The sequence below is a fragment of the Camelus bactrianus genome, chromosome 7, assembly GCF_048773025.1.
Source record: "Camelus bactrianus isolate YW-2024 breed Bactrian camel chromosome 7, ASM4877302v1, whole genome shotgun sequence".
NCBI lineage: Eukaryota > Metazoa > Chordata > Mammalia > Artiodactyla > Camelidae > Camelus > Camelus bactrianus.
This window is the reverse complement of record NC_133545.1, coordinates 74,822,951-74,848,236: the sequence shown is the minus strand read 5'-3', so window position 1 is coordinate 74,848,236 and position 25,286 is coordinate 74,822,951. Positions and strand designations below refer to the sequence as shown.

The 25,286-nt window shown below is 41.7% G+C and overlaps 1 protein-coding gene across 4 annotated transcripts in view; it reads left to right on the top strand.

Annotated features, from left to right (window-relative positions):
- Window positions 1-25,286, top strand: part of SLC26A5 (solute carrier family 26 member 5) — a 52,343-nt gene that overhangs the window by 8,961 nt on the left and 18,096 nt on the right. For 3 of the 4 annotated variants that reach the window (XM_074367603.1, XM_074367602.1, XM_074367605.1), the window contains exons 3-10: window positions 8,311-8,396; window positions 8,838-9,044; window positions 10,784-10,923; window positions 14,616-14,726; window positions 15,698-15,864; window positions 16,410-16,574; window positions 18,324-18,476; window positions 20,945-21,027. In XM_074367603.1, the coding sequence (XP_074223704.1) occupies window positions 8,893-9,044; window positions 10,784-10,923; window positions 14,616-14,726; window positions 15,698-15,864; window positions 16,410-16,574; window positions 18,324-18,476; window positions 20,945-21,027 (971 nt within the window). In that variant the 5' untranslated portion in view covers window positions 8,311-8,396; window positions 8,838-8,892. The remainder of the gene's footprint in view (window positions 1-8,310; window positions 8,397-8,837; window positions 9,045-10,783; window positions 10,924-14,615; window positions 14,727-15,697; window positions 15,865-16,409; window positions 16,575-18,323; window positions 18,477-20,944; window positions 21,028-25,286) is intronic. The other variant, XM_074367604.1, reaches the window with a different exon arrangement.

Here is a 25,286-nt window from a genome sequence, read left to right as displayed (position 1 = left end):
GTGATTTATCAACTTTAAGGAGTCACAGAAAATTAGTGCTGGAAGGGATTCAGCATCTTTAGTGGAATTGAATAATTTTTCCATGGTATGATGGTTTTGATCAGTAGTTCTGTATGGGACAAAGGAGGATGGAAATATAGTTAGATAACTGGAGCATATGGCTTCAAATTGGAAGGTGTGGGCTGCCTTGAGGTTTCTGTATGACCTTGTCCCATTCGACCTCTCTAATTTCATCCTACAGCCACCCAAAACGAAGGTTCTACCAGTGCTTCTGGTATTCCGTGAACATGTCCTATTAAATCCACCTTTCACTTCTCTGTGCAGAATCACATCCCCTCACTTTTTGCCTTCTTCCCTTCACTCAAGACCATGCTCTATAGGCAATGAATCACAAGTGGGAATATATGCCTATGATTAATACAACTTAAAGTTAGATAAACATTTTGACATGGTTAATCTGATTCACAGCTAATGAGGCAGCATTGCAGAAGGGCATGGTTTCTGCAGTGGGCAGCTGTAAATTCCAGTCCTGGCTGCTACTACTTCACCGGAGCCTCAGACACTTCATCTGAAAAATACAGCTAATTCTTACTTCACATGCAGACTGTGATTCTTCAATTGTACAGTCTCAGTAAATATGAGCTGCTATAATTATGTTTAACTGTTATTGTGTGTCAATAACAAACTCACACAAATGTCTATCATTCATAATATTTTAAATCAATTTGTAGTTTTTATGTACTCACTCTGTAAGTTACCCAGTAGTTAAAATGAGCACTTACTGTTTAAATATGAACTACATTTTATCACTGTTACCAACATAAACTCACAGATCAAAAAACAAAATCACATGTATGATAGAGAGCAGAAAATTTGAAGTAGCCTAAGTGTCTAATAATAAAGAAGATGATTAACAAAATCATACAATGTATATATTAGGAAATATTATGCCATCATTAAAAATTATCTTCTGAAGTTTACTGACATGACAAAATGTTTGATACAATTTATGATATGGTTTATGATATAATGATAAAAAAAGTTAATGCAAAACTATTGAAAATATCTCAACCATGTGAATATATACATTTATAATATAAATTTATATTGTATCATTTTTGCATGGGAAAATGGAAAATTTTCAAATTTCCACAGTGCTCATATATTACTTTTATAATAAGAAATCAAAAAGTAACATGGCTTTTATATCAAAGGCCCTCGATCTCATTTCCTAAATGTTTGTATTTCCTTACAAACGATCTCTTGCTCCCATCCCGAAAACTTCTGGTTCCCTGTATGCTCCATTATTTCATATGCCCCTCCCCGCCTGTAAGAAATCCTTAAAAGGAGATAGATTGCTTCAAAGACATTATATGACAAGTTTCCTGATACATTATATGACATGTATCATAGCCTATTCATCTCTAAGTTTAGCCAACGTGTACTTTTCAGGAACATAGGAGTAGGGATGAAGTAGATTTGTATTGAATGAAAGAATAAATGGAGACCCAGGTCCTCGAGAGTTGGAGCAGTAAAAGGAAATGTGTGAGGTTCATTTAAAGGTAATAGTAATTATAAATAATAAATATTGAGTGCCTATTCTAAGTGCTTCCTAATTCCTACATTAAGCTCAAGGCAGCACTGTTAGGACTGGCCTAGCAAATTAAGGAGCATCCATGTAATAGCACTCAATGCAGCTGTTTAAAAAGCATAAAAATAAGGAAGCACTCCTGCACTGAAAAGAAGAGATCACCAAGATACAGTAAGTGAAAAAAGCAAGGTGCAGAAGGGTGTAAGTCATGCTACCACTTATGCGAAGAAAACCACATACTCACTTCTTCTGATGCATAAAATATCTCTGCAGAGACACACAGGACACTGACACCATGGTTACCTCCCAGCCACGGAATGGCACTGTAACTTCACTGTGATTCTTTTTACACGTGAGCTTTTGAGCCATGTGACTATGTTAGTGATTCAAAAGGACAATTAAATTAAAACAAAGGAAAATCATTATCTCATTTACAAATGAGCAACCTGAGGTTGAAGTAAGTTTGGTTCCTGCCCACAGTAGTAATAATAATGGTCACACTTACTGAGCTCTCACTGTGTGCCAGGCCCGGTGATAAATACTGCAGAAACATTTTCTAATTTATTTTCCCAGATCTGTAATGAGGTATTATTTTTAACTCATTGGTAGAGCTGAAGAATCTGGAAGAATCATATAACTTATTTTCCAATCCAGGACATTTTGGAAATAATTACTCTGGGACGGCAAGCCTAAGCTGGGACTTCTGGTCGCCCTAGATAGAGAGGTCAAGTAACTTGCTAGATGTCCTAGCAAGAGGACAGAACCAGGACTGAACTTAGGTCTGTGTGATTCCACAACCTGTGCTCCTCACTGCCATTTACAGATGAGAAAATGAAGGCTTGCAAAAAACACATTCCTATTAAGTGCCAGTTCCAGCCGCCAAACACAGTCCCTCTGACCCCAAAGCCTACCATGAGGTGTTGCCTGTCCGGATACTAATCTGAGAATCCTTTGACAGAAGAATTTAAGGGGACGGGGAAAAATACAAAAGAAGAAGGAAAGAATGGGAAGAGCTTCCCCCTACCCCACCCAAACTCAAATACACCCAGAGAGCCCCCTGTCTGCAAGTGTCTGGGAGCCTGCTGCGTGCCGCTGTGTGCTAGGTATTCAGACAATGGCCTTGCCCTCCAGAGCTTAGAGTCTACGTTCAGGACCAGACTGCATGGATTGTAGGGTCTTTGGCTTTTTCTACTATTGAGCCACTTCAATTAATGGTTGTTAATATGGAAAAGCAGGGAATTTCTCTTGGTAATGCTAAGAGTTCCAGGAGTGTAAGCTAAGAGTTCCAGCTTTTTCACATTGCTTTCAGGAAAAGGCTGGTAACGTCATAAGTTAAAAAAAAATTTCTGAACTATATTTTTTTTCTGGACTGTAGTCTCATTCCATGAGAGTTTAAAAAAAATGCAGATTCCAGAATTACTAAATCCGAATTTCTAAAGGGCCTGGCAATTTGTGGTTTTTCACTTCTCCATGTGATTCTGATGTGCTTCCAAGTGTGGGAACTCCTGGTCTAGTTGGCCCTCTCCTGACAGTACAGAACATTTCAGACGCTTGAAATGCAGAACTTGGGCCAGACCTGACTCCAACCTCCAGTTTGGAGCATCTTCCACAAAGCCATAGTGAATCTCGCTTATTGGCAAGCAACTAATTCTTGCTTTTAGTTTGAAGTTTAAAATGTTGCTGTTGTTACAAATAAAAATGTGATTTTTATTTATAAATATCTGTGCCTTTTAAATTTGATGCCTACTTTGAATAGGAAACAAGGTTGGTATTTTGAGAATATTTTTGGATAAGTCAAGTGAGTGTAGTTGAGTCCATTTTCTCACTTACACAGTGAAGGAATTGGTGATCTCCAAGACTACTTTCAGATCTAGAAATCCATGGTGAATGTTGCCCTAAACTCTTTTCAAATTCCTTCTTTCATAGCAGTGGAAAACAGGGCTTGAATCTCTACATCAGTTAGTTTGCTTTTCCGTCATTAGTATTTTTTTGGAGAACTGGCCAGGAGACTTGTCCCTTTGGGCTGAGAAGTGACTTTTCTCATGTGAGGGTTTATATAATTAGTTTTACAACTTGGTGATTTATAATTGCAATCAGCACCATGGAAGCTCATTATCTGTCAGATAAGAGTCTGGTCATTTGATCTCCGTGTTGGTCCCTTGGTTACTTTGCCTCTCTTCTTCTGATAAGGTGGTTATTGATAGCTGTCAGGGCTTTAATTATTTAATCATTGTGATGAGCGTTAAAAGGTCCCCAAAAGGACAGCCCTTCAGTCTAACATCCTCTCCTCCTTTACTTCCCACAGTCCTTACCTTTCCCAGTTGAGACATCTCTGAACTGCCAAAAAACATTTCAGGGAGGACACAGATTATAGCCATGGTCCTAAATCCTCAAAAATATTTGAGAATCCTCTCTTTTCTCTGTCTCCTCCTGACATACAGAGAGTTATGTTTGCCAGATTTAGCAAAGAAAAATATACCCAGTAAATTTCGGATAAAGAATAAAATTTTAATATAAGTATGCCCCATGCAAAATTTGGAACATACACAGACTAACCAATTATCTATTGCTTCTCTGTCATTCAAATTTAACTGAACATCCTGTATTTTATTTGGCAACCCTGCAGAGAGTGCATACCCTAAATGCTTTCCTAAGTCCATCTAATATTTTGAGATCTAAATTTCTTTGATATTCGCTCCTAATTTAAACCTTGCAGGGACCGTTGGTAACAACGAAGGCTGTGGTTTTATTTAGCATTTGCATGAAGTGTAGTGGCTGCTGCACTGCCCACCTACACACAACTCCCTTTTGTGGTGAGAATATAAGAATAGAAACACTTTGCTGGAGAAACCTAAGCTAGATAATTTTCTGTTTTGTAAGCTTATTACGTATTTCAAAGATACAAGCAAAGGCAGTGATATAATGCATTCCACACAATTCATTTACACCTTATTCAGTTTTCTTCATTTTGTTTGGTTGGGTCGGTAGGTGTGGGTGTGTATATTGTTATCCCCTGAGTCGGTGGTTTTGAACCTTGGCTGTGCATTAGAATCACCTAGAGAGGTTTTTTTTTTTAATTGAAGTGCAGTCAGTTATAATATATCAATTTCTGGTGTACAGCACAATGTCCCAGTCATATATATACATACATATATCCCTTTTCATATTCTTTTCCATTTAAAGTTATTAGAAGATATTTGAACATAGTTCCCTGTGCTATATAGTATGAATTTATTGTTTATCTGTTTTATATATATTAGTATCTGCAAATCTCAAACTCCCAATTTATCCCTTCCTGCCCCCTTCACCCACTGGTAACCATAAGTTTGTTTTCTATGTCTATGAGTCTGTTTCTGTTTTGTAAATAAGTTTGTCCTTTTTTTTAGATTCCACATATAAGTGACATATGGTATTTTTCTTTCCCTTTCTGCTTTACTTCACTTAGAATGATGATCTCCATGTCCATCCATGTTGCTGCAAATAATATTATTTTGTTATTTGCTATGGCTAAGAAGTATTCCATTGTATGAATATATCACAGCTTCTCTATCCAGTCATCTGTCTAGGACATTTAGGTTGTTTCCATCTCTTGGCTATTGTAAATAGTGCTGCTGTGAACATTGGGGTACAGGTATCTTTCTGAATTAAGGTTCCCTCTGGAAATATGCCCAGGAGTGGGATTGCTGGATCATATGGTAAGTCTGCTCATTAGAATCACCTTAGGATGCTCTAAAAAATAATGCCTGGGCCCCACCTCCCAGGCCCTCTGCTGGGAGGCTCTGTTCTAATTGGTCTGGGGCAGAGCCCAAGCATTGCTGTCTTTTAAAAAGCACCTGAGGAGATTCTGGGCTTAGGCATATTTGAAAGCCAGTATTTTTAAATATGTCAAATACCTGCCCCGCTGATCATCTGAATCTTCCTGGGAAATTTAGAACATACATATAATTGCCCTGCTTAATGAGGTAGGAAGGATTTTGAGGTTCTGGAAAGAGAAGAAATGAGGATATGATAAACAACCTTCAGATAGATGGGTATAAAATGAGGAATTCCTGCTGGGGGTGCAGCTAAAGGACTTTTGTGAATAAAAATAAGGATGTCTGTTATTTTAGAAATAGTTTATTTCTTCTGCTCCACTTCAGCCTACCCTGTTGTGTTGCTCTGAAATCTTCAAAGGTCGCCACACTCAGGGACAGGGATGCATGCCCACACCCATGTGGAGGAAATGTCCGAGGTCCAGGCTCTACCTGTGGGAACCTTAATTCAGGAGGTTCGGAGTGAGGCCAGACACTCGTCCTTTAAAACCTTCCCTAGACCATTGTGGGGAGATGGCAGGTTTGGTCACCACTGCGTTGTATGATAACACGTTCCTAGACATGGTCATTGCAGTTCATCCCATTGACAACTGGGCAGATTCATGTGGGGTAGCAGTGAAGTCAGTGATAAAACTAGAGTTTTGCAACAGGGATTCTCATTAGACCTCCCTCAGATCTACCTGGGCTTTTTCTCCTAAAGTGGCTATGTGAAGGAAGAAGTTAACCTTTCTAAGATAGGATGGAAGATGGCCAAGGAGGAGGCATCCAGAAAAATAAATAAATCAATTAAAATGTCAAAGCAGACTTAATCTTCAGTAGTATGAAGTAACAGAGAGGAACATGGCATACACTATCAACAGTCGTGAGGCACCAGTCCAGAGACTGCATGCGTTCATCAGTGAGACAAGGACTCAGCTGGGCCCTGCAGATCCAGGATGTGGTATCACCTAGAGGAATTTACAGTCTAGAAGAGGAAACCAAAAATTATATAGATTATATAGGAAAAAAATAGAAAACTCTACAAAGCAGCGTGTATAGACCCACTTTATGGGGGATTAGAGGTAAGGGCAGACTCAGAAAAGCATAGGACAAAACCTGGCTTTTGAAAGATATAGTGACTAGGGTATGAGGAAAGTGGAAGGAGAGGGAGGGGGAAGAAACAGCAATTCGTATCAGAGTGATTGGAGCTCTGGGCACAGGGACAGAGCCCTAGCACCACACAGCAGGTTGCCTGAGTTACAGGTGGCCGTGCTGTGTTCTGGAGGAGGTGGAGGCAGAGGAGGCAGGGTGGGAGTGTTGCTGTGTGTCAGACCCCACTTGCATACGTCAGCCCACTCATCCTTGGGTGTTATGAGTTGCTGGAATAGTAAATAAAGTTAGATGAGAAGCCAACCAGCCTTAACTAACCCTAAAACAAAAGGTGTACAATCCTGATTTGTCAGATTCTGCTGCAGAATCGTCTTTCTGTGGGCTTGCTTATTTATTTGTTTGTTTGTTTATTTATTTATTTATTCATGGAGGTGCTGGGGATTGAACTGAAGACCTCTTGCATGCTAAACACTCACTCTACCACTGAGCTATAGCCTCCCCAGGTTTGTTTGTTGTTGTTTTTTTTTTTAATTCACGTCTTTCTGCAGGCTTATTATTTCCTATCATCCGAATTGATATTTGGTTGCATTTGCTGCTGGAATTCCCTTTCATGCTAGTATCAAGCATTTTCAGCCTCCTTGGACATCAGCATTTATTTTACGTGGTATTTTCATTTTGATCATACGAACCCAATTTCAATTTGAATGTCATTTCAGTTTGGTGAGAACCTAACTTTTCACCATGAGGGAATTTTATTGACCAGTATCGGTAATCCCCCCCGCCTGCCTGAGGTCACCACAGTGACCCTCGACTCTTCTGCCCTTAACTGCCTTCGAGTGGGGCTGTTGGCTTCAGTTGTTGTTGTGTGTACTTAATTTTTATTATAAAATATATCATTCAAATACTCAGGCAAATACAAAGAGTCATGTGTCAAACACCAGTTTACTTACCACAGCTTAGTCAAATCGTAACAGTTTGCTCTATTTGTGCCAGTTCTTTTTTACAAACAAAAACGTTGCAGATACAGTTAGCTGAAGCTCCCTGTCTATCTCTTCCAGGTCCCATTCCCCTTCTCTCCAGAGGTAATACCATTCTAAGCCTAGTGTTTATCACAGTCATCCATGCTTTTATACATTTTCTACACATGTGTGTCCGTAAACAACATTCATTATTACTTTGTAAGTTTTTTAAACTTTGCTTAAATAATTGCATCCTTGAAGTATCCATCTGTGGCTTGGAGTTTTATTGAAAATTACATTTTTGAGATATATTAATGATGACACATAAAGATTTAGTTCATTTTTTAAAATTACTACATAGTGTTCAATTTATGACTCTATCAAAATTTACTTTTTATTGCATACAGGTAGACATTTGCATTTTTCCGATTTTCCACATCATAAAGCTACAGTGAACATCCCTGTACACATTTCCATGTGCACAAACATTGGATTTTTATTCCTTAATCATTTATTTTGCTTATATGAGTAGTATTCGTTATGTAGGTAGGTAGGTAGATAGATATACAGATATACAGATATATGGATACATCAGCCATCCTAATAGTCTTATAAATGACAACATAATCAACTTTAAAATGACATTATGGAGGTTGGGGATATAGCTCAGTGGTAGGGCATATGCTTAGCATGTGCAAGGTCCTGGGTTCAATTCTCAGTACCTCCATTCAAAAAATTAAAAAATAAAGTATAAGTAGTAAGCCATTTTTTAAAAATGACATTCTAACATTGCACTGATGTTTTCTTTTTTTTTATTTTATTTTTTTACTTTTTATGCACTGATGTTTTCAACTTGTAGCCTTTCACAAAAGTCACCAGGAACTTCCCTCATGGAGACTTAAGCCTCAGCTCTGGACCATAGAATAATTTAAGGAGTAACCAAATGTGAGTACAGAATTGGAAAAGAGGCTAATGTACCTTCAAGAAACTTGGGGTCAACTTAAGGACTGATTTTCCCCTTTTTTTTTTGTTTGTTTGACACGTAAATGGTTAGAGTCCACCTCCTGATTCACTGTTCCCCGAATATTGACTTAGAGCCGACTTGCTGCAGGATTTAGCCACTGAATTTAATACGATCCTTTGTTGAAACTGTACCGTTACCCACTCGTTGCCCTGGAAGGAAATGTCACGTATGTTCTTTATTGACTTTGATTTCCTTTCATTTGTTAGTGCCTACTGTGTCCAGATCACTACGTTAGGTGCCCGGGGTGTCCAAAGATGGAGTCCTCAGAAGAACTGACAGTGATACCTCCAGGAAGAGACGCTTGGGAACAGTCAGCAGTAGGATTTTGGCATCTGAAATCGAGTTTTTATTTTCTCCCTTAGTGACACTCAGGAAATGCTTGTCTCCTGCTGTTGATGCTGTTGATTTCAGAGTACTATGGATCATGCTGAAGAAAATGAAACTCTTGCAGCAACCCAGCGGTACTACGTGGAAAGACCCATCTTCAGTCATCCAGTCCTCCAGGACAGATTGCGCAAGAAAGACAAGATTTCGGATTCTATTGGGGATAAGCTGAAACAGGCATTCACGTACGTTGTCTTGACCTGTTTCCCTTACTCTGTCATTAGTTATGAGAGAAGCAAGGTCACGTGTATAAAGAGAACCTGGTGACTTGGAGGAAAAAGTAAATGGTGAGCACTCGTGATTTGCAGAGCTGTCCTCACGGTTCATTCAGTGGGAGGTATTTGATGAAACACAGGCTTCATTATGTATTTCACCATATTTATTCAGTTCCTACTATGCCTGATGTCTATATAAAGGTTTATGTGAGCAACTCACTTTCCAATTCACCACTCACCTTCGAAATACCCACCTTGTCCCTCTGTCTCTCAGGAGTGTTCCTACCACTCTGTCTTTTTCCCACTTGACTTCTACTCCATTTGGCAGCTCCTCGAGTCTGTGAAGCTAAGTCCCCAAGCTGAGCTGGAAGACACTCACACAGCCATGCTGCAGGCTTGGGAACGTTCACACACTTGCACCTCCAGAAAGCCCCAGACTTCAAACCCAGTCCGTCTGATTCTGCCTCCTCCACCCTTGAGACCACACCTTCTGTGCTGTATTTATGTAAGCTTCACAGTGACCCTGTGTTCTAGGTGTGCCATCAGGAGAGGTTAAAAACAGGTACGTTGAAGTCAGACTGTCTTCATCTTAGTCCCAGCCACCTACCAGTTGTGCACTTGAGTTTCCTGCACTGTAAAATGGGGATCCAGTAGTACTCACATCATAGAGTTACTGGGGTGAAAAAACCTGTCAGTATATTCAAAGTGCAAGGCACATGGCAAGCACTATATGAACGTAGCTGTTATTAATATCTCAACTTTCTAAACAAGGAGGCTGGTATCCAGTCTGGTTTGTTTCTCTCACATTCATCACTCTTGCCGTAGTTGCCTCACATTTTGCTTCTGGTATCTTCCTGCATCTGATTACCAGATACTCTTAACCACTGAAGACACTATATCAAATACCATGCATGCTGCAATACTGTATTATCTTTTAAACAGGGTAAACTGCTTCCCCGTCACTCCAGGAGGACTTGAGGCTGTCATAGTGGTGATGGAAGTCATCTGTCCATACTTTTACTCATTGATGTCTTCGATTTGGGGCATAGACTGGCAAAAGGACTGGCTGAGAGTGAGAATACAGTCTATGTATCAAAGTTACTTAAACCATCTAGGGATTAAATGCAGACCTTGGTTTTATCAGCATGGTGTTCCACTCAACCAAGACAACCAGACATAGACTCAGCTCCCATGCTCCAGTAACAGTGGTGTTTTGAGTTTACCTAATCAAGACCTTAAAGCATTGCACACATGTTCATAAAACTCATAATACCTGTATAAATTTCCTTCATGTTATAAGGAAAGGGAAATCCAAATAGGTAGATGCCAGTCAGTGGTTCCACATTCAAAACTTAAGTCAATCAGTAAATGATTCCCTTACTTCATTTTTACACCAACATCGAAAGTACATTAAGGATTTCACCTAGTGAAATAATAGCTTCTGGATATTTCCATTATTTTGAAGCTAAATTGTTCTTGTTTTCTATGGTCAGTTGTAAGCATTATTGTGGAGCCATTTCAGATGTTATTGTTTCAATAATAATAATAATAAATCAGCAGCTCTTCTTGTCTCTGACGTCTGCAGAGTGGAAAGGTCATCCTCAGCTGTGAGCTTTTCCTTGTTGCTCCAGAATGTGAGGGAGGGAAAATGCCTTGGTGTGAATTCTACAGAAACGGTCCTCATTTTGTCTATTTCTTTCTCCTCCCAGATGTACTCCTAAGAAAATAAGAAATATCTTTTACATGTTCCTTCCAATAACCAAGTGGTTGCCTGCCTACAAGTTCAAGGAGTATGTGCTGGGTGACTTGGTCTCAGGCATCAGCACAGGGGTGCTGCAGCTTCCTCAAGGTCAGAAGGATATATTTCTTTTTTTCTTTCCTCTGCTACCATCTCCTCAAACAATAACTTGACCTTTTTTTGTTTAATTTCATCATGATTGTAAATTCATAGTTTTATCATATCGTTCTAGTAACCTTTCCCCAGCTAAAGGAATTTTTCAGGAACATTTAAACATACATGCTATATTTTATAGGTAAAATCAGCAAGACCAGCTAGTAGATTGATCTGGGGGAGAATAAGGAATCAGGGCTTGGAAAGAATTTCTTTAAGGTTTCTGAGCTTTGAGTTGGATGTGGGGATAGTGAGAAAGAGGGATGGATGGTGAAGGTGACTCTCAGGTTTCTGGTTCACCTGAGAGATGGAGGTGCCACTTGCAGACGTGACAAAGACTGAAGGAGGGATAGAACTGAAGGGTAAGTTTGAAGATGGTGATGCTTGTGAGATAGACAAATGGACATTTCATGTTTATATTTAATATAGGGTGGGCTCAAAAGAATGGTGTGGGCTAGAGATATCAACTTGGGAATCTTTGCCTTAAGGATAGCGTGTCAACCATGGCAGTAGACAATGCCATCTAAGGGGAGAGCATGGAGGGAAAAGAAAAGGAAGCCAAGATCAAGCTTTGTCCAGTATCAAAGGCCAAATAGTGAAGGAGGAATCGGTATAAGACACTGAAAAGAGCATCTGGAAGGGGAGGGAGAACCGGGATCATGTGGTATTATAGAAAGGAAGACATCATTTCAAAACAGGGAACAGCCCACACTGCTAAGAGGTATAGGTCATCCCACCATCAAATTTGTATGGAAAAGGTATTTTTCTGCCCATCACTAGTCAATGAAGATAGGTAAATGTGAAAAACAAAATATAGCCAAGATAGAGATCTAAGTGATAGCAAATTTTGTGTGGCTGATAAACTGTTTAAATTGGAAAAAAAGGCTTTGTTAAGCATGGAAGATTGAATGTATGCTTCTATCTCTAATTCATTTACAATCCCTCTAAAATGATGCTAAAGGAGAGGGAAATGGTATAAACTAGCAAGGACAAAGAATATGGGAGAGGAGACACCATGGAGCAGGAGAGGAAAAAACATGGCAAATGATGGACAAATGATAACTAAATTATCAGAGTGGAGGAAGTTGATATTTAGGTTCCTGCCTTGCAAACACTGGGAAGTTAGAGGCTCTAAGTATTGTCGCATGTAAGAGTCAGGCCGAGGGCTTAGAAGCAAGGGATTTGGTTGAAAGTCTTTGTGGAAAGTAGCACACAGACAGTCAGGTCACCACACCACACAGTCAGTGGACAGTAGGATGAAAATGCTGAGAGATGTCAGGAGGATTAAGGAGATGTCTCCACATTGAACTGTGAGCTAACCAAAGCTCTTGTTTGCCCTGTTAGCTCCAAAGAGCCTTCAAGAACTTATAGCCCAAGCAGTGAACTGCCCCCAGAGAAAAGAGCTACAGGGACAACTGGGAGTCTCCAATGAAAATGCTCTGCTGGTCACCCAGTGGCCCTACAATAAGGGCCATTAGTCAATAAAGTAAAAAAATCAGTAAACAAAGTGGGCTGATGTGCATGAAGCTTCGAGAGAGAGAAAACACACCAAACAGGAAGAAGGAACTCACTGGGAACATAAATCATGGAGAGGGCAAAATAAAAAATGTTTGCACTACAGTATCCTCAATAAGATATAAAAACATAGTGAATCCATGAAACAAGAATAGGATGCAGTTTTTAAAAGAGCATTCAGAAAACCAAAAGAGCCCACAGAAATTAAAGTATGATCACTGGGGTAAAATATTCAGTCACAGATTTGGAAAATAGAGGAAATTTCCTGAGGTAGAAGAAAAAGATAAATAAATGGACAACAGGAGAGCAGAGGTAAGAACACAGAGGATCAATTCTGGTGTTCCATCATACATCTCTTGAGAGTTCCAGAAAGAAGAAGGTAAACAGAGGAAGACAGTATCAAAGAATAGTCTCAGAATTGAAATACGTGAGTTTTCAGGCTGAAAGCAACCACCAAGTACCCAGCAGAATAAATGAGAGCTTAAAACAAGACACACCGTTGTAAAACATCAGAACCCTGGGAATGTAGAGAAGATCCCAAAACTTTCTAAAAAGGAAAAAAAATCACATAGTTATGAAATCATAAGCAAGGGGAAGCTGAAAAAAAAAGACATAGAAAGTCAATAGTTTATGTCTAAAAGTGATAAACTAAGAAATAATGTAAACATATTACTTAGAGTGGATTTCTCAACCTGCACTGTGTACACTGTGGTGGGGCTGGGCTGTGCATGGTGGGTTGGTCAGCAGCATCCGCAGCTTCTATCCCCTAGGTGCAGTAGCAGCGCCCCCCAATCAAGATCTTGCAGAATGCCTTCAGGCGTTGCCAAATGTCCCCCGATGGTGGGCAGAATCCTCTCAGTTGAGAACTGCTGACTTTAAATACTGGAGATAAATGGTTAACAACAAACAAACAAAACAGCTAAAAGAGTTGAAAGTGAGTGTCTGGGGAGTGGAACCTAGAAGTAAGGAAGAAGAGTGCTGGCTTTTCCTCCCAGCCCCCCTAGTACTGCTTGGCTTTTTCAACTGTGGCCATGCGTTTCTTTGCTAGAAATAAAATTTGTTTTTTTAAAAAAACAACATTGAAGTGACTGTATTATTACATATTAAATAAGTAAATGCTTTCCCAACTCTTGTTTTGCTACAATGTCCTTATCCACAAGATGAAAATGCCTTTCATGAATTTTCTATTAGTCCAAAATATTTGGCTGAAACCCCAAAGGTGAGAACAAAGGATGTTTATTGCCTACACGTTCTGAAGAGGGATGCCAGCCCGTCTATGCAAAAGCGTGGATGAAAGACACACATGCTCTCTCTTTAGCACATCACTTCAACAGGACATATGAGGGGACAAGGAAATTGATACTAGATTTGGAATGAGAATTTTCTAGAGGAGGTGAAAAAAGTATGCATTTCCCCTCCACCAAAAGTCGGGAAGGAAGGACTGCAAGAAAAATAAATCTGTAGTAAAAGGGTGTGAACTGCCTGTGACAGGAGAATGAAGGGAGCCCTCCAGGGGCGTGGCCTACACTTCCACAATTTTGAGGGGTAAAGCATTGGATAACTGACCACCCTGGAGGTAACCAGGCTTGGCTCATTGCAAAGGTACTTGCCCAAGAAGACTGCCTATGGGATGAGCAGCCGCAGCACAACGATCCTGGAGCAGGTGTAAGAACTGGAACCTGGAAGGGGCCGAGGTCAAGGGGTGGGGGCATCACACTGGCCAGGGAATTCCTGTGGGAGTTCCTCATTGAAAAGAGGTCTCCAAAGAACCCGGAAAATACCCCACTGAAGAAACAGCCAGCATTTGGACATCCACACCAGGTTACAGCTGCCCCAGTCAAGTAAGACTTTCTGCCTTGATCTAAATTGGGAAAGAATAAAGCAGAAGAAAAAAAAAAGTCCACCCCTGGCAAAGAGGGCAGGACAGGGAGAACTGCCTCAGCTTCGACCCCCCTAAGCACAGATGTCAGATTCCACATAGGATTGGGATGGAAGGGTGGGCACGTTAAGATACATCTGCTTAAATTAACATGGTTTTCACTTGTTCATCATCAATAAACAGCCAAAAGAAAAAGACATATAACCTTCTGTTTTCTAATGATCTCCCCGTTTCTGTGTGGTTTTTAATCCCGCAGGGTTAGCCTTTGCGACGTTGGCGGCTGTGCCCCCGGTGTTTGGCCTGTACTCTTCGTTCTACCCTGTTATCATGTATTGTTTTCTTGGAACCTCCAGACACATATCCATAGGTAAACCTGATAGTCAATATTTTAGTGCCTTTCCTATTGAATTTCCAAGCTTTGCAATGTGTCAAAGAAATAGCATGTTTGTTACTAGGACATCCGCTTAGTAACAGTTTTTGTTACTGTATACCCAGCAAGTACTTAAAACCACTCCCCCCTCAAAGATTTCTACAACTAATAGCTTCCTTATAATCTGGGCATAATGAAGAAAGTTTTCTGGTGTAAAAAGAGCAATTGTTGAAATCTGTGAAATAGGTGCTTCTGTTCATAATATGATTTGCTTGCATCTGGTTTTTCTTGTTTATTTTATTAGTGGTAGTGCAAGTTCCTGATTACTGTGCATGCCATTGCATTTTCATCTTATTTTAGGCACTGAGTTGTACATGGTTTTCTTTACTGTACTTAGGATCAGATTTATGTGGGTTTCATAATCAGGAAGGGCTCATCTTGGCCGTTGTGACTCAGACTCAGTGTTTCTCAAGCAGTTGAGAGCCAGATGGAGCTAAGCTAGAGCAGCTACAGGAAGACTGAACTCTCTTCCTTTCCCGCATCCCTCTCCCAACCCATCCCTCTCTTCTTACCTCCTACACTCACCTTCTCTCCACGTGGTCCTAGTTGGGGCTTTTGCACACGTAGGGCTGCAGCACAAGCAAGTGGTGCAGCTCTTGGGCAGAATCCACATCCCCTTGTTACGTGGTCCCCCTTGTTACCTGGCCATGGACATCACGCAGTATCACTTCTGCTGCGTTCTTTTGGTTACTAGCATGTCACAAGTCGAGCCAGATTCATGGAAAGAGGAATTAGACCACCTCTTCATGGGGAAATGTCAGGATTCTAGAAGAGTATGTGAAATGGACGATACCGTCCCAGTGCAATTTTATGTCCATGATGATTTATTGACCTCACCAGTGTCCCCTAGCGAACTGGCAACAGATAGGGTGAAAGTGATTTCCTTGATGAATGCTTCATCATTCCAGGTCCATTTGCTGTTATTAGCCTGATGATAGGAGGCGTGGCTGTTCGATTAGTACCAGATGATATAGTCATTCCTGGAGGAGTAAATGCAACCAATGGTACGGAGGCAAGAGATGCTTTGAGAGTGAAAGTCGCCATGTCTGTGACCTTACTTTCGGGAATCATTCAGGTGAGACTCACAAATGTGGAAATGGGCTTTCATCTGTTAATTTGATAAATATCTATGGAGCACTCTTGGCCCGTCTGCATGGTGGGCAGGGTCAGTCAGCAAAAATCCAGAGCCCAGGGTTCCTAGCACTGGGGAGTGCCGGTCCCACATAATGCCTTACTTAAGTTCATAGTGATTAGGAACTAGCAGGCTTCACTGGGGTGCTTTAGAGATTCCAAGAGCAAGACAAGCTTGGAGCAAGACTGGTTAGTAATGGGAAGAGGGCATTTCTTACCTGCTTGGAATGAACAGGAAGCGAGCTCCTACTCCGAGGGACGGGGAGGGTACAGGTGTGCCCAGTGCTCCGCGGGGCTCCGGGCCACTCCAGACCTCCCGGTTTTCTGCATAACCAGCGATTGATTTGTTAGCTACTTACCTGCTGTGGGTACAAGTTTGCAGTGCAGTGCTAGAAAGTGGCCCAGAAAGAACTTTTGTATGTTTTCTGTTGGCTTTAACTTCCCAGTCTGCCATGTGATTTATTTGTTTCTTTGTCGTTAAAAAAATAGTTTTGCCTAGGTGTCTGTAGGTTTGGATTTGTGGCCATATATCTCACCGAGCCACTGGTCCGTGGGTTCACCACCGCCGCAGCTGTGCACGTCTTCACCTCCATGCTAAAATACCTGTTTGGAGTTAAAACAAAGCGGTACAGTGGGATCTTTTCGGTGGTGTATGTAAGTAAGCAACTTCCCGACTTGCTGGTACTGGTTTTCCCTTTTTTGTTTTCCCCTTCTCTCCTGTATCTCTTTTACCTTCGAGGCTCACTTTGCTTATTTTCAAGAATTTCAATAAAATGGAGAAGATTTAGTCATTCTAAGCCTTTTCTGAGAAGAGCGCTACAAAGGGAATTAAACCTTAAAGTCTCATTTCATTCATATGTGCTACTGTCTACCTCACAAGGAATTTTTTTGTTAGGTCTTTATTTGGTAATTACACCTTCACCTGAATTAGTTGAAGAGACAGCTTTTTCTTAAGACCAAATTAGGTTCTTTTTGGGAACGAACAAATAATTTAAAAGAATTACAGGATAACATCTCTGTCAAAAACTGCTTACTCAAGCAGGCAAAAAAACAAGTCTGTGAAGGATTTAACTAACACAGCTAGTTTAATAAAATAGACATCAACCCTTCCACCCAACTCAGTGAAAATCTAAATTATTTACAAGCACACAGGAAACAATGGTAATAATCATGTTGAAACTGGTTGTATAAAACTGAGCACAAATTCTAAAAATTCAGTTTTCATACCATGCAATATAATTTGCAATTAGTAACCAAATATAGCTTTAAAACCCCCATTAAAATGGAAGCCAAAAACACATTTCTAAATGGATAAGGAAGAAATCATGAAATAATTAGAACCAGCGGCAGTGGAAGTGCTGCATGGCGGAACTTCTGAGGTGCTGCTGAAGCTGTTCTTGGAATGCTAGGTCTTTGTAGGTGTTGATGAGCCAGACACTGCTCAGCAGAGCACTGAGTGAGCAGATACGGCCCCTGCCCTGCTGGGTTTACAATCCCGTGGGAAGACAAAGAGTAAACCCCTAATCACGTAACTATGTGATTAACTACAAACTGTGTTAAGTGCTAAGAAGGAGAAGTCAGGCTCCTGTGAAAGTTGAATAGGGAGACCTTTAGCGGCCTAGGAATGTCACTTTGGGGAAGTGACAGCTAAAGTGAATCCTTCATTGCTTAGAATGGAGTCCAACTGTGGGAATATTCCCTCAGCTAAATTCCAAGTTTCCAGTAATAGCTGGTAACATGCTTCTTAACTCTGAGATTGCGCTCAGTGCCTTGTCACAAAGGAAACAAACACAGCTGAGTGTGCTCTAGGCGTTGGTGGGAAAGCGAGCAGTCTGGGCTCAGTGGTAACCTACCTTCCCAGGGTCTGGATGAGTACCGACTGCTCTTGGGGTGCTGTGGCTGCAGCCCTACAAGGAAATTAAATGGCTTTCTTCCCTAAAACTCCCCTGGGCTTCTTTCCAGGCATCAGCCACTCTCTTGCCTTCAAAGTTCAGCTGATTCCTTTCATCTGCTAACAGTGATTTCTCTCTTAGCTCTTAAAAGCTTTTCTGTGTATTGATGTGTGGATTGTTTTGCTGATACCAATTCCTCATTCTTTCCTAAGGCTTAGGACTCAGTTTCAGGTTACTTTTCTGAATTTTACAATACCACACTGAGGCATTCACATAGCAGAGAACACTGTAGTATCAGATTGTTGGGTAAGAATTACAACTACAAACAAAGCTGTATGGGTAAAAACGACTCCTAATTGGTGAAAGCTGCAAAGAGAGCGATTTCAGCCTCAGAACTTTTAGCTGGAAATGCTCAGTGATGGGGTGGCTGGTGTGAATTAGTGCCCTAGACTGTCTCTGTCTGTTCGGGGGCTATTGCTTGATGTAACATCTAGTGTTCACTGTGTTACAGAGTACAGTTGCTGTGTTGCAGAATGTTAAAAACCTCAACGTGTGTTCCCTAGGCGTTGGGCTGATGGTTTTTGGTTTGCTGTTGGGTGGCAAGGAGTTTAATGAGAGATTTAAAGAGAAATTGCCAGCACCCATTCCTTTAGAGTTCTTTGCGGTAAGTCAACTTTGGCCACATACTCCCGGCTATTCCTGTGACGGGTTTAGAAGTGGGCAGGGGAGGGGGAAGGTAGACCATTTTTCTCAGTTCTGCCGAGAGAAGTTTAGAAGGTTTGTCAAGAGGAGCTTTCACAAATACACTGACAAAAAAGACAAGCATTCACACATAGACATGGATGATTTTTAAAATCTAGGTGAAGACTGTCTATAAAAATGTGAATGTAAATTATCTCTGAGTGAAATGGTGGAGATTTTTCTTGAAGTTTTTATCTTCTAATTGCTTTATAATGAGACTGTAACTTTAATAAACTGAAAAAAGTAAGCTGTTTCCATTTTGAAAAGAGCAAAAGACAAATATTTCCAAATTTTCTTGGTTCCTGGCCTTCTGAAGCCCCAAAGAAATAGGTAACTAATAGTTCCATTTGTTACATAGTTAGCTCCAAACAACTTAATACATATTTATGTCTAACAACTTAAGAACTGTTTGTAAAAAAAAAAAAAAGACACATAAGTTGAAATAAAATATACTGGATTACATTCTTAAATACCCACACAAATTTATTAGCGAATGTGTGTGGCTGGTGGGCACTTCACAACGCCTCGAAGCTTGGAGTCAGATGGGCACCACTACCCTCATTTCCTGCTCACTTGGATTTTTGCATGCTACCTGCGTGGTTCAGCAGCCACTGAACACCTGGCTTTGCGAAGATGTGTTGTGATCAGAAGGAACGTGGTAGAAGCTGATGTCAAAACTGAACTACCTCAGATTGGAAGTTGGCATGGTGTCCGACAGGTGTCGCCCTGTTTCCCTTGACAATCCTGTCCCACAGTGACCTGGGAGCTCTCCTTGGCACCCTGGGGCACTTTGGTCTAGAGTTTGGGAGCCACAAAAGAAGAAGAAATAAAGGTATAGATGTCTGATGCAAATTTAGCCAAAAGTTCCAGCCACAAAAACAACTGGCTGGTTTAGCTCTCCAGGAAGCCAGTCTTGCTTTCGCCTTGTCTACACCCAATAGGACTCTCAGTTTCAAAACCTCTTCTCTCACCGGGGCTGTACACAGAGTTCCTGTTTCCTTTTGGAGAACAGCAGGATGTTCTCAGCTCCTATGCATGGCAAAGGAAAAAGGCAAGCCCTAATCATGAAGTAAATGATGAAAATCACCTTTGCTGGTTTGGGTTCCTAGTTCTGTCCATTTTCCGAATTCCCTTTGAATTTTCCTTCATGCTTTCCAAGGCAGTGGTTCTCCAGAATTTTATCATTGTAACTTCTTATCTGTGTGCTCCTCAGAGCAAGGGAGAGAGAAGCCATACTAGAAAACTTGAAACAGAATCTTCATGACCCTCTTTAAACATAAAATTTCTTATCATAAAATTGGAGGGCTGCATTCTGTTTCATAACGCGTCTGTCTGTGTTGATAGGAAAGCTGTGGTTTGAATGAGGTACCATTACATGAAGTTGATGCTCCAGGAACTTGAGCCATATCTGTCCTGTGGATTTGAATATTCTGGGCATTCCCCTAGTTTGGGATACACAGCAAATGCAATTAAGGGTGACAAATATTACAGCCAACAAAGAAGGGGCATTTCATCAAAAGGGCCAGAAGCAGCCACACCCTTGGTCTCTGGGGCTGCTGTCTGGGTCCTTGTTGGGTCCCTGCTGCAGCCCCCTCTGGGGGGACTGGCTCCCCTCCTTGGCCAGCCCCCCCCCATGCCTTCTGTCTGGGATAACCCCCTCAGAAAGTTCTACAAGCAGTAGTTCTCTGGGATGAAGAAAGTTGCTGTCTTCCTTTCTGTTATTTTTCTCTTCTTGTAGCTCACTAAGGATTGCACTTTACGCACAGACGAGATCTACGCCCCAACAAGCCAGGCAGCCTTCTGTACAAGGATGCTCTGTGACAGGCAGATTTCACTCTGACCCTGACCCTGAGGGGAGAAGTGGGAGAAGACAGCTGTGGGGTGCTGGTGGACACCTCGAACCTCCCTGGTGCTGCTGTCCTGGAGACAGAGTCAGATCCAAATGTAGATGCAGGAAGATGTAGATCCAAACAGACATTTTATAATGTGACGCTGTCATTGTCCTGCCCTCGCAATACACATTTCAGTGTCCTGATTTCATGCCATCTCGGCCAGAGCCTCCTTTCACCTACCCAAAGGCAAAGCCAACTCCCCAAAGGTTTAATGGGCTCTTTTTATTTGCAGCCAGCTAGCCAGATGCATCAGGATGGAACAGAACAAAGTAAAGAGCAAAGAATTTCAGGCCACAAGGAAACTGTAGGATCCATTTAAATTTTGTGGGAAGAGTCATTAGGAGAATCTAGAATTGCTGGAAGCTAACTAACTATAATTCTTTTTAAAACTGAAAAAGTGAAAGTAGATTTGGCTTGGCTAAAAACTTCCTTGAACCTAATTTTTGTGACGTTTAAATGTTCATCTCTAAAGGTCCATTTGGATTTGTGTCTGTTTCAGGTGGTCATGGGAACTGGCATTTCGGCTGGGTTTAACTTGAAAGAATCATACAATGTGGATGTCGTTGGAACACTTCCTCTGGGGTAGGAAAACAGTTTGAAGTAACAGTGTGACTTGAATAATCAATGGATCTATAATTTCTAACTACTGCTTTAGTATTGTTGCAATAAAAAATCTTTTTTCTCCTATGTATCAACTAGCTGAGGAATTGGAGGGTGGGGTGGGTTTTTTGGGTTTTTTTTTTTAACGTGTGTTGGGGTGGGGGTTATTGTGGTAAAAAATACTTAAAATCTCCTATTTTAATCGTTTTTATGTGTATGGTTCTGTAGTGTTAAGTATATTTACACTGTTGTAAAACAGATCTCCAGAACTTTTTCATTTTGCAAATCTAAAATTCTACACCATTAAACAGTAACTCTCCATTCTCCCTCCCGCCAGTCCCAACTTTCTGTCTCTGTGAACTTGACTACTCTAGTGCCTCATGTAAGTGGAATCAGACACTACTGAGGTTTTTATGGACAGGCTTATTTCATTTAGCATAATGTCTTCAAGGTGCATCCATGTTGTAGCGTGTGGCAGGATTTCCTTCCTCTTTAAAATGGAATAAAATTGCACTGTGTGTGTGTACCACGTTTTGTTTATCCATTCATCTGTCAGTGGACATCTAGGTTGCTTTCCCCTCCTAGCTATTGTGAATAATGCTGCTGTGAGCACAGATGGGCAACTATCTCTTCAAGACCCTGCTTTAAGTACTTTGGGATATATACATAGAAGTGGGGTTGCTGGATCATATGATAGTTCTATTTTAACTTTTAGGGGAACTTCCATGCTGTCTTCCATAGTGGTTGCACCATGTTAACTGGCATGTGGTTTTTCATTTTGTTTCCTGTTGTTTAGCATTTGTTGGTATTTTAGATCTCTTCTTGGGTGGCATAGGAATTAAGAGCAAAAAAACCTAAATGTAACCTGCCACTTACTAGCTTTGTGATGTTGGGCAAGTCATTTATCCTCCCCAAGCCTCAATTTCCTCCCCTGCCAGGGAAGCATGACAGTGAATGCGTCTCTCAAGGGCAATGGGAGAGCTGCCGGAGGTGATGCGTGTAAAGCAGCCCGTGTGGCACCCGGCATGCACCGTGCTTGTTGAGACCTGTTAATGTAAAGTTCTGTGGCTCATTTCAATGAGTTTTCTAGCTTCGAATCACGTATTACTTCTTTGCTTCATCTGTTTTTCTCTTATCTAATTCTACATTTTAAAAATGTCCCTATTTTTATATTTGAAGGAGCAAGAGTGACTACGAGCCTCTCCTGGTCTCCATTCCTCTCTGACACTCTCTGGCTGTCTCTGTATCTCTCTATGTGCCTCTGTCTTTCTGTCTCTGGTACTGTCTCTTTCTCGCCACCCTCTTCTCTGTTTCCAAAAGAGCAGAGTCGGACATTTGCCCAGATGTTGGACGTTGACAGGACCTGGCATATTCCATCAGGCCTTGCCTCTGGAAACATATATGAATCTCCAGGGAGGCACAGGGAGCAGGAGTTGCTCTTTAAGCCAGAGTTCAACACAGGGAGTGAATGTTAAAAGAGGAAGCCAGCACTTGACTTCAGAATGATGAATTGCTTTCATAAACATGGTACTTGGGATTCCGTGTACAGGTGTCGCACAGCAATAACCTGGCTTTTCTGTTTGGACCTGTAATTTTTAAAGTACTTTTATACCCACCGTGTCAGTTGATTCCTCACAATAACACAGTTGATGACTATGTTATCTTCATTTAACAGGCAAGAAGATTGATTCATTTAATCTCATTTATTTAGCATATGTTTATTGAGTGCCTGTTATGTGCCAGAGACACAGCAGTTAAAAACAAAACAAACAGGCAAGCAAAAGAGTCTTTGCTCTCCTGAAGCTTGTATTCTACTAGGAGAGACAGACAATAAATCAGTAGTGAGTTGTGCTATGAAGACAAGGGAAGCCAGCTGTTTGAGGGGCTGGCTTGCTGTTTGAGGTAGGGTATCAGAGAAGGCGACACTTGAGAGACCTGAGTGAGGTTCGGTGAGTCCCAGCCGGGACCCGGAACTCAGTCTTCTGATACCCGGTCGCGTGCTCTTTCCGTTACCTCCCCCCTGGGTCTCTAACGTTAGTCATGGCATAAACATGAGTCTTTGGATCCAGTAGATAACCCTATTCAGTAACTAATCACGAATAATTTAAGTGTGAATTCTCACACTTAGATTTCTCCTTTTAAATATCCACACACCACCGTAATTCCGACCTAACACCTTCCTTTTCCTTTTCCTATTGCATTATACCCAAAGAGGTTGCTTTCCCTCTATTGTGAGAGCTAAACTTTTTTTAAAAAATAGGAACATTTTACCTCTTTGAAACTTGGCTTCCCAGAAACTTTATCTTTCTGGAACTTTATCCAAAACCAAGCAGGCAACCAATAATGCCTACCTAACTGCCCATCTGCCTACAGCCGTGCTAATTCAGTGAGCGGTAGGTCTGACTGCCGAGTAACAGTGACTTAAAACAACATCCTGATTGTGCAGGGTTCAGCATTGTAGGTGGGGCTCAGCTGAGCGGTTGTCTCTCTCAAGGTCTCTGGCAGCTGCAGACGTCTGAGTGGGTGACTGATGCCAGAGGAGCCAAGAGGGCTTTGCTCACCTGTCTGACAGCTCAGCCCGAGTGGCTGGAGCATCTGCGGACGGGTTGGCATCTTCCCTCACGTGGGGCTCCAGGAGGGTAGCCAGACTCTTCACTGTCGGCTCATACAACATCACTTCCACCACATTCTGTCAGGGGAAATCACAAGGCTGGCCCAGATTCAGCCTTTAGATGGGGAGCAGCACACACTAGTGTGGAAGGAATTGTCGGTGGTTGTGTTTCAAAACAAAGTACCACACTTATCTACACACACACACACACACATATGCACAGTACAGTGTCCAGAAAGTGACAGTGGGCTGTTAAAGATCCCGTTCATGGCAGTGTATCATGTCTCTTGGTTTACTTCTCTTAACTCATTGCAGCTCTTTTCTCATATTCAGTTCTCATACGCTTATTCCTCAGGCCCCAACGTGCTGCGAGGCCCTCCCCACCCTGGTCAATGCTTATGCAGCCAAGTGCAGGGGAATCATGATAAGCTCAGTAGTCAGACCCCCTGGGTTTGAGTCCCTGCTCCATCTTCAGCAAAGTACTTAACATCTTGCAAGCATCCACTTTTTCACATATAAATTGGGATCATAATGGCACCTGTCTAAAAGCGTTGTGAGGACAAATGAGATGACATCTATCAAGCATGTTGCACACAATCGAAGCTTAATGTATGTTAGGTTCCTTTCCTTTGCTCCCCTCCCTTCCACACACCCCACAACCTGAGACAGCCCTTTGTCAATGGGATACGACACAGTGTGAGAAATAGGTGTGAAGAGGCGGGTTCTCCATGGTTTTTGTTGTGCTTAGTAGACGAGCTGTTTGACCTTGGGCAAGTTGCTTGACCCCGCAATGCCTCATTTTCCTCACCTGTGAAATGGGGATTATCATGGTCCTGAGCTCACAGTGCATTGGAGATGGATAAGCCCAGGATTGGGCACAGAGGAAGCACCTAATAAATAATTGTAATTGTAAAAGTAATAATATTGTGCATCAGTTAATGTTGTTATTATTATTTAGACCAGTGCCTTGAACTGGAGCAGGTGCGTTTGAAAACCTCTGTTGCCCCTCCCCCCGTACCATTCTAGGGAATGCCTATTCTGTTCTTTTAGGACAAAGGTGCCAAACTACAGGAATGCGCCACAACAATTAGGTTCCCTAATGGGGAGCTGCAGGAGCTGCACTTTCGGGCCCTCCAGATTCCCAGGTGAGAACCAAGGAGTATAATCTGGTGCTGCTCCTTTTTCATGTCAGAAACTCACTTAAGGGATCCAGGGAAGAAGCAGAGTCCTTACATCAGGTAGCAGGAAGAGCACTGAGTACCCATGTCACTGGGTAGTAATTCTCCACTGAGATAGCCCTGGTCCAGCGCCCTCCTCACCTCGGTCTTTGGTTCGAGTGTCCTGTGTCATCTGAGCTCTTCTCTGACCTTCTCTTCTTCCTGCTCTCAGTCTTACTTACACCTGCCACAGGGCTGCCAGAGGTGTGAGGTTACTCCTTTTCTAAATCGCCATCTGATCTCTGCTATTAACCCCTCGGGTAGAAAGCTGGCACTCTGGGGCTGGGGCCTGGAAAGAACCTCTGTGTGTCAAGGAGGGACCTCCTTTTTGCTGAACAGATATCCAGGCATTGGTCACCTCATTTGCAAATAATGCTCCCCAAAAATGCTCCCGTCTAGTTGCATGTGTTCTT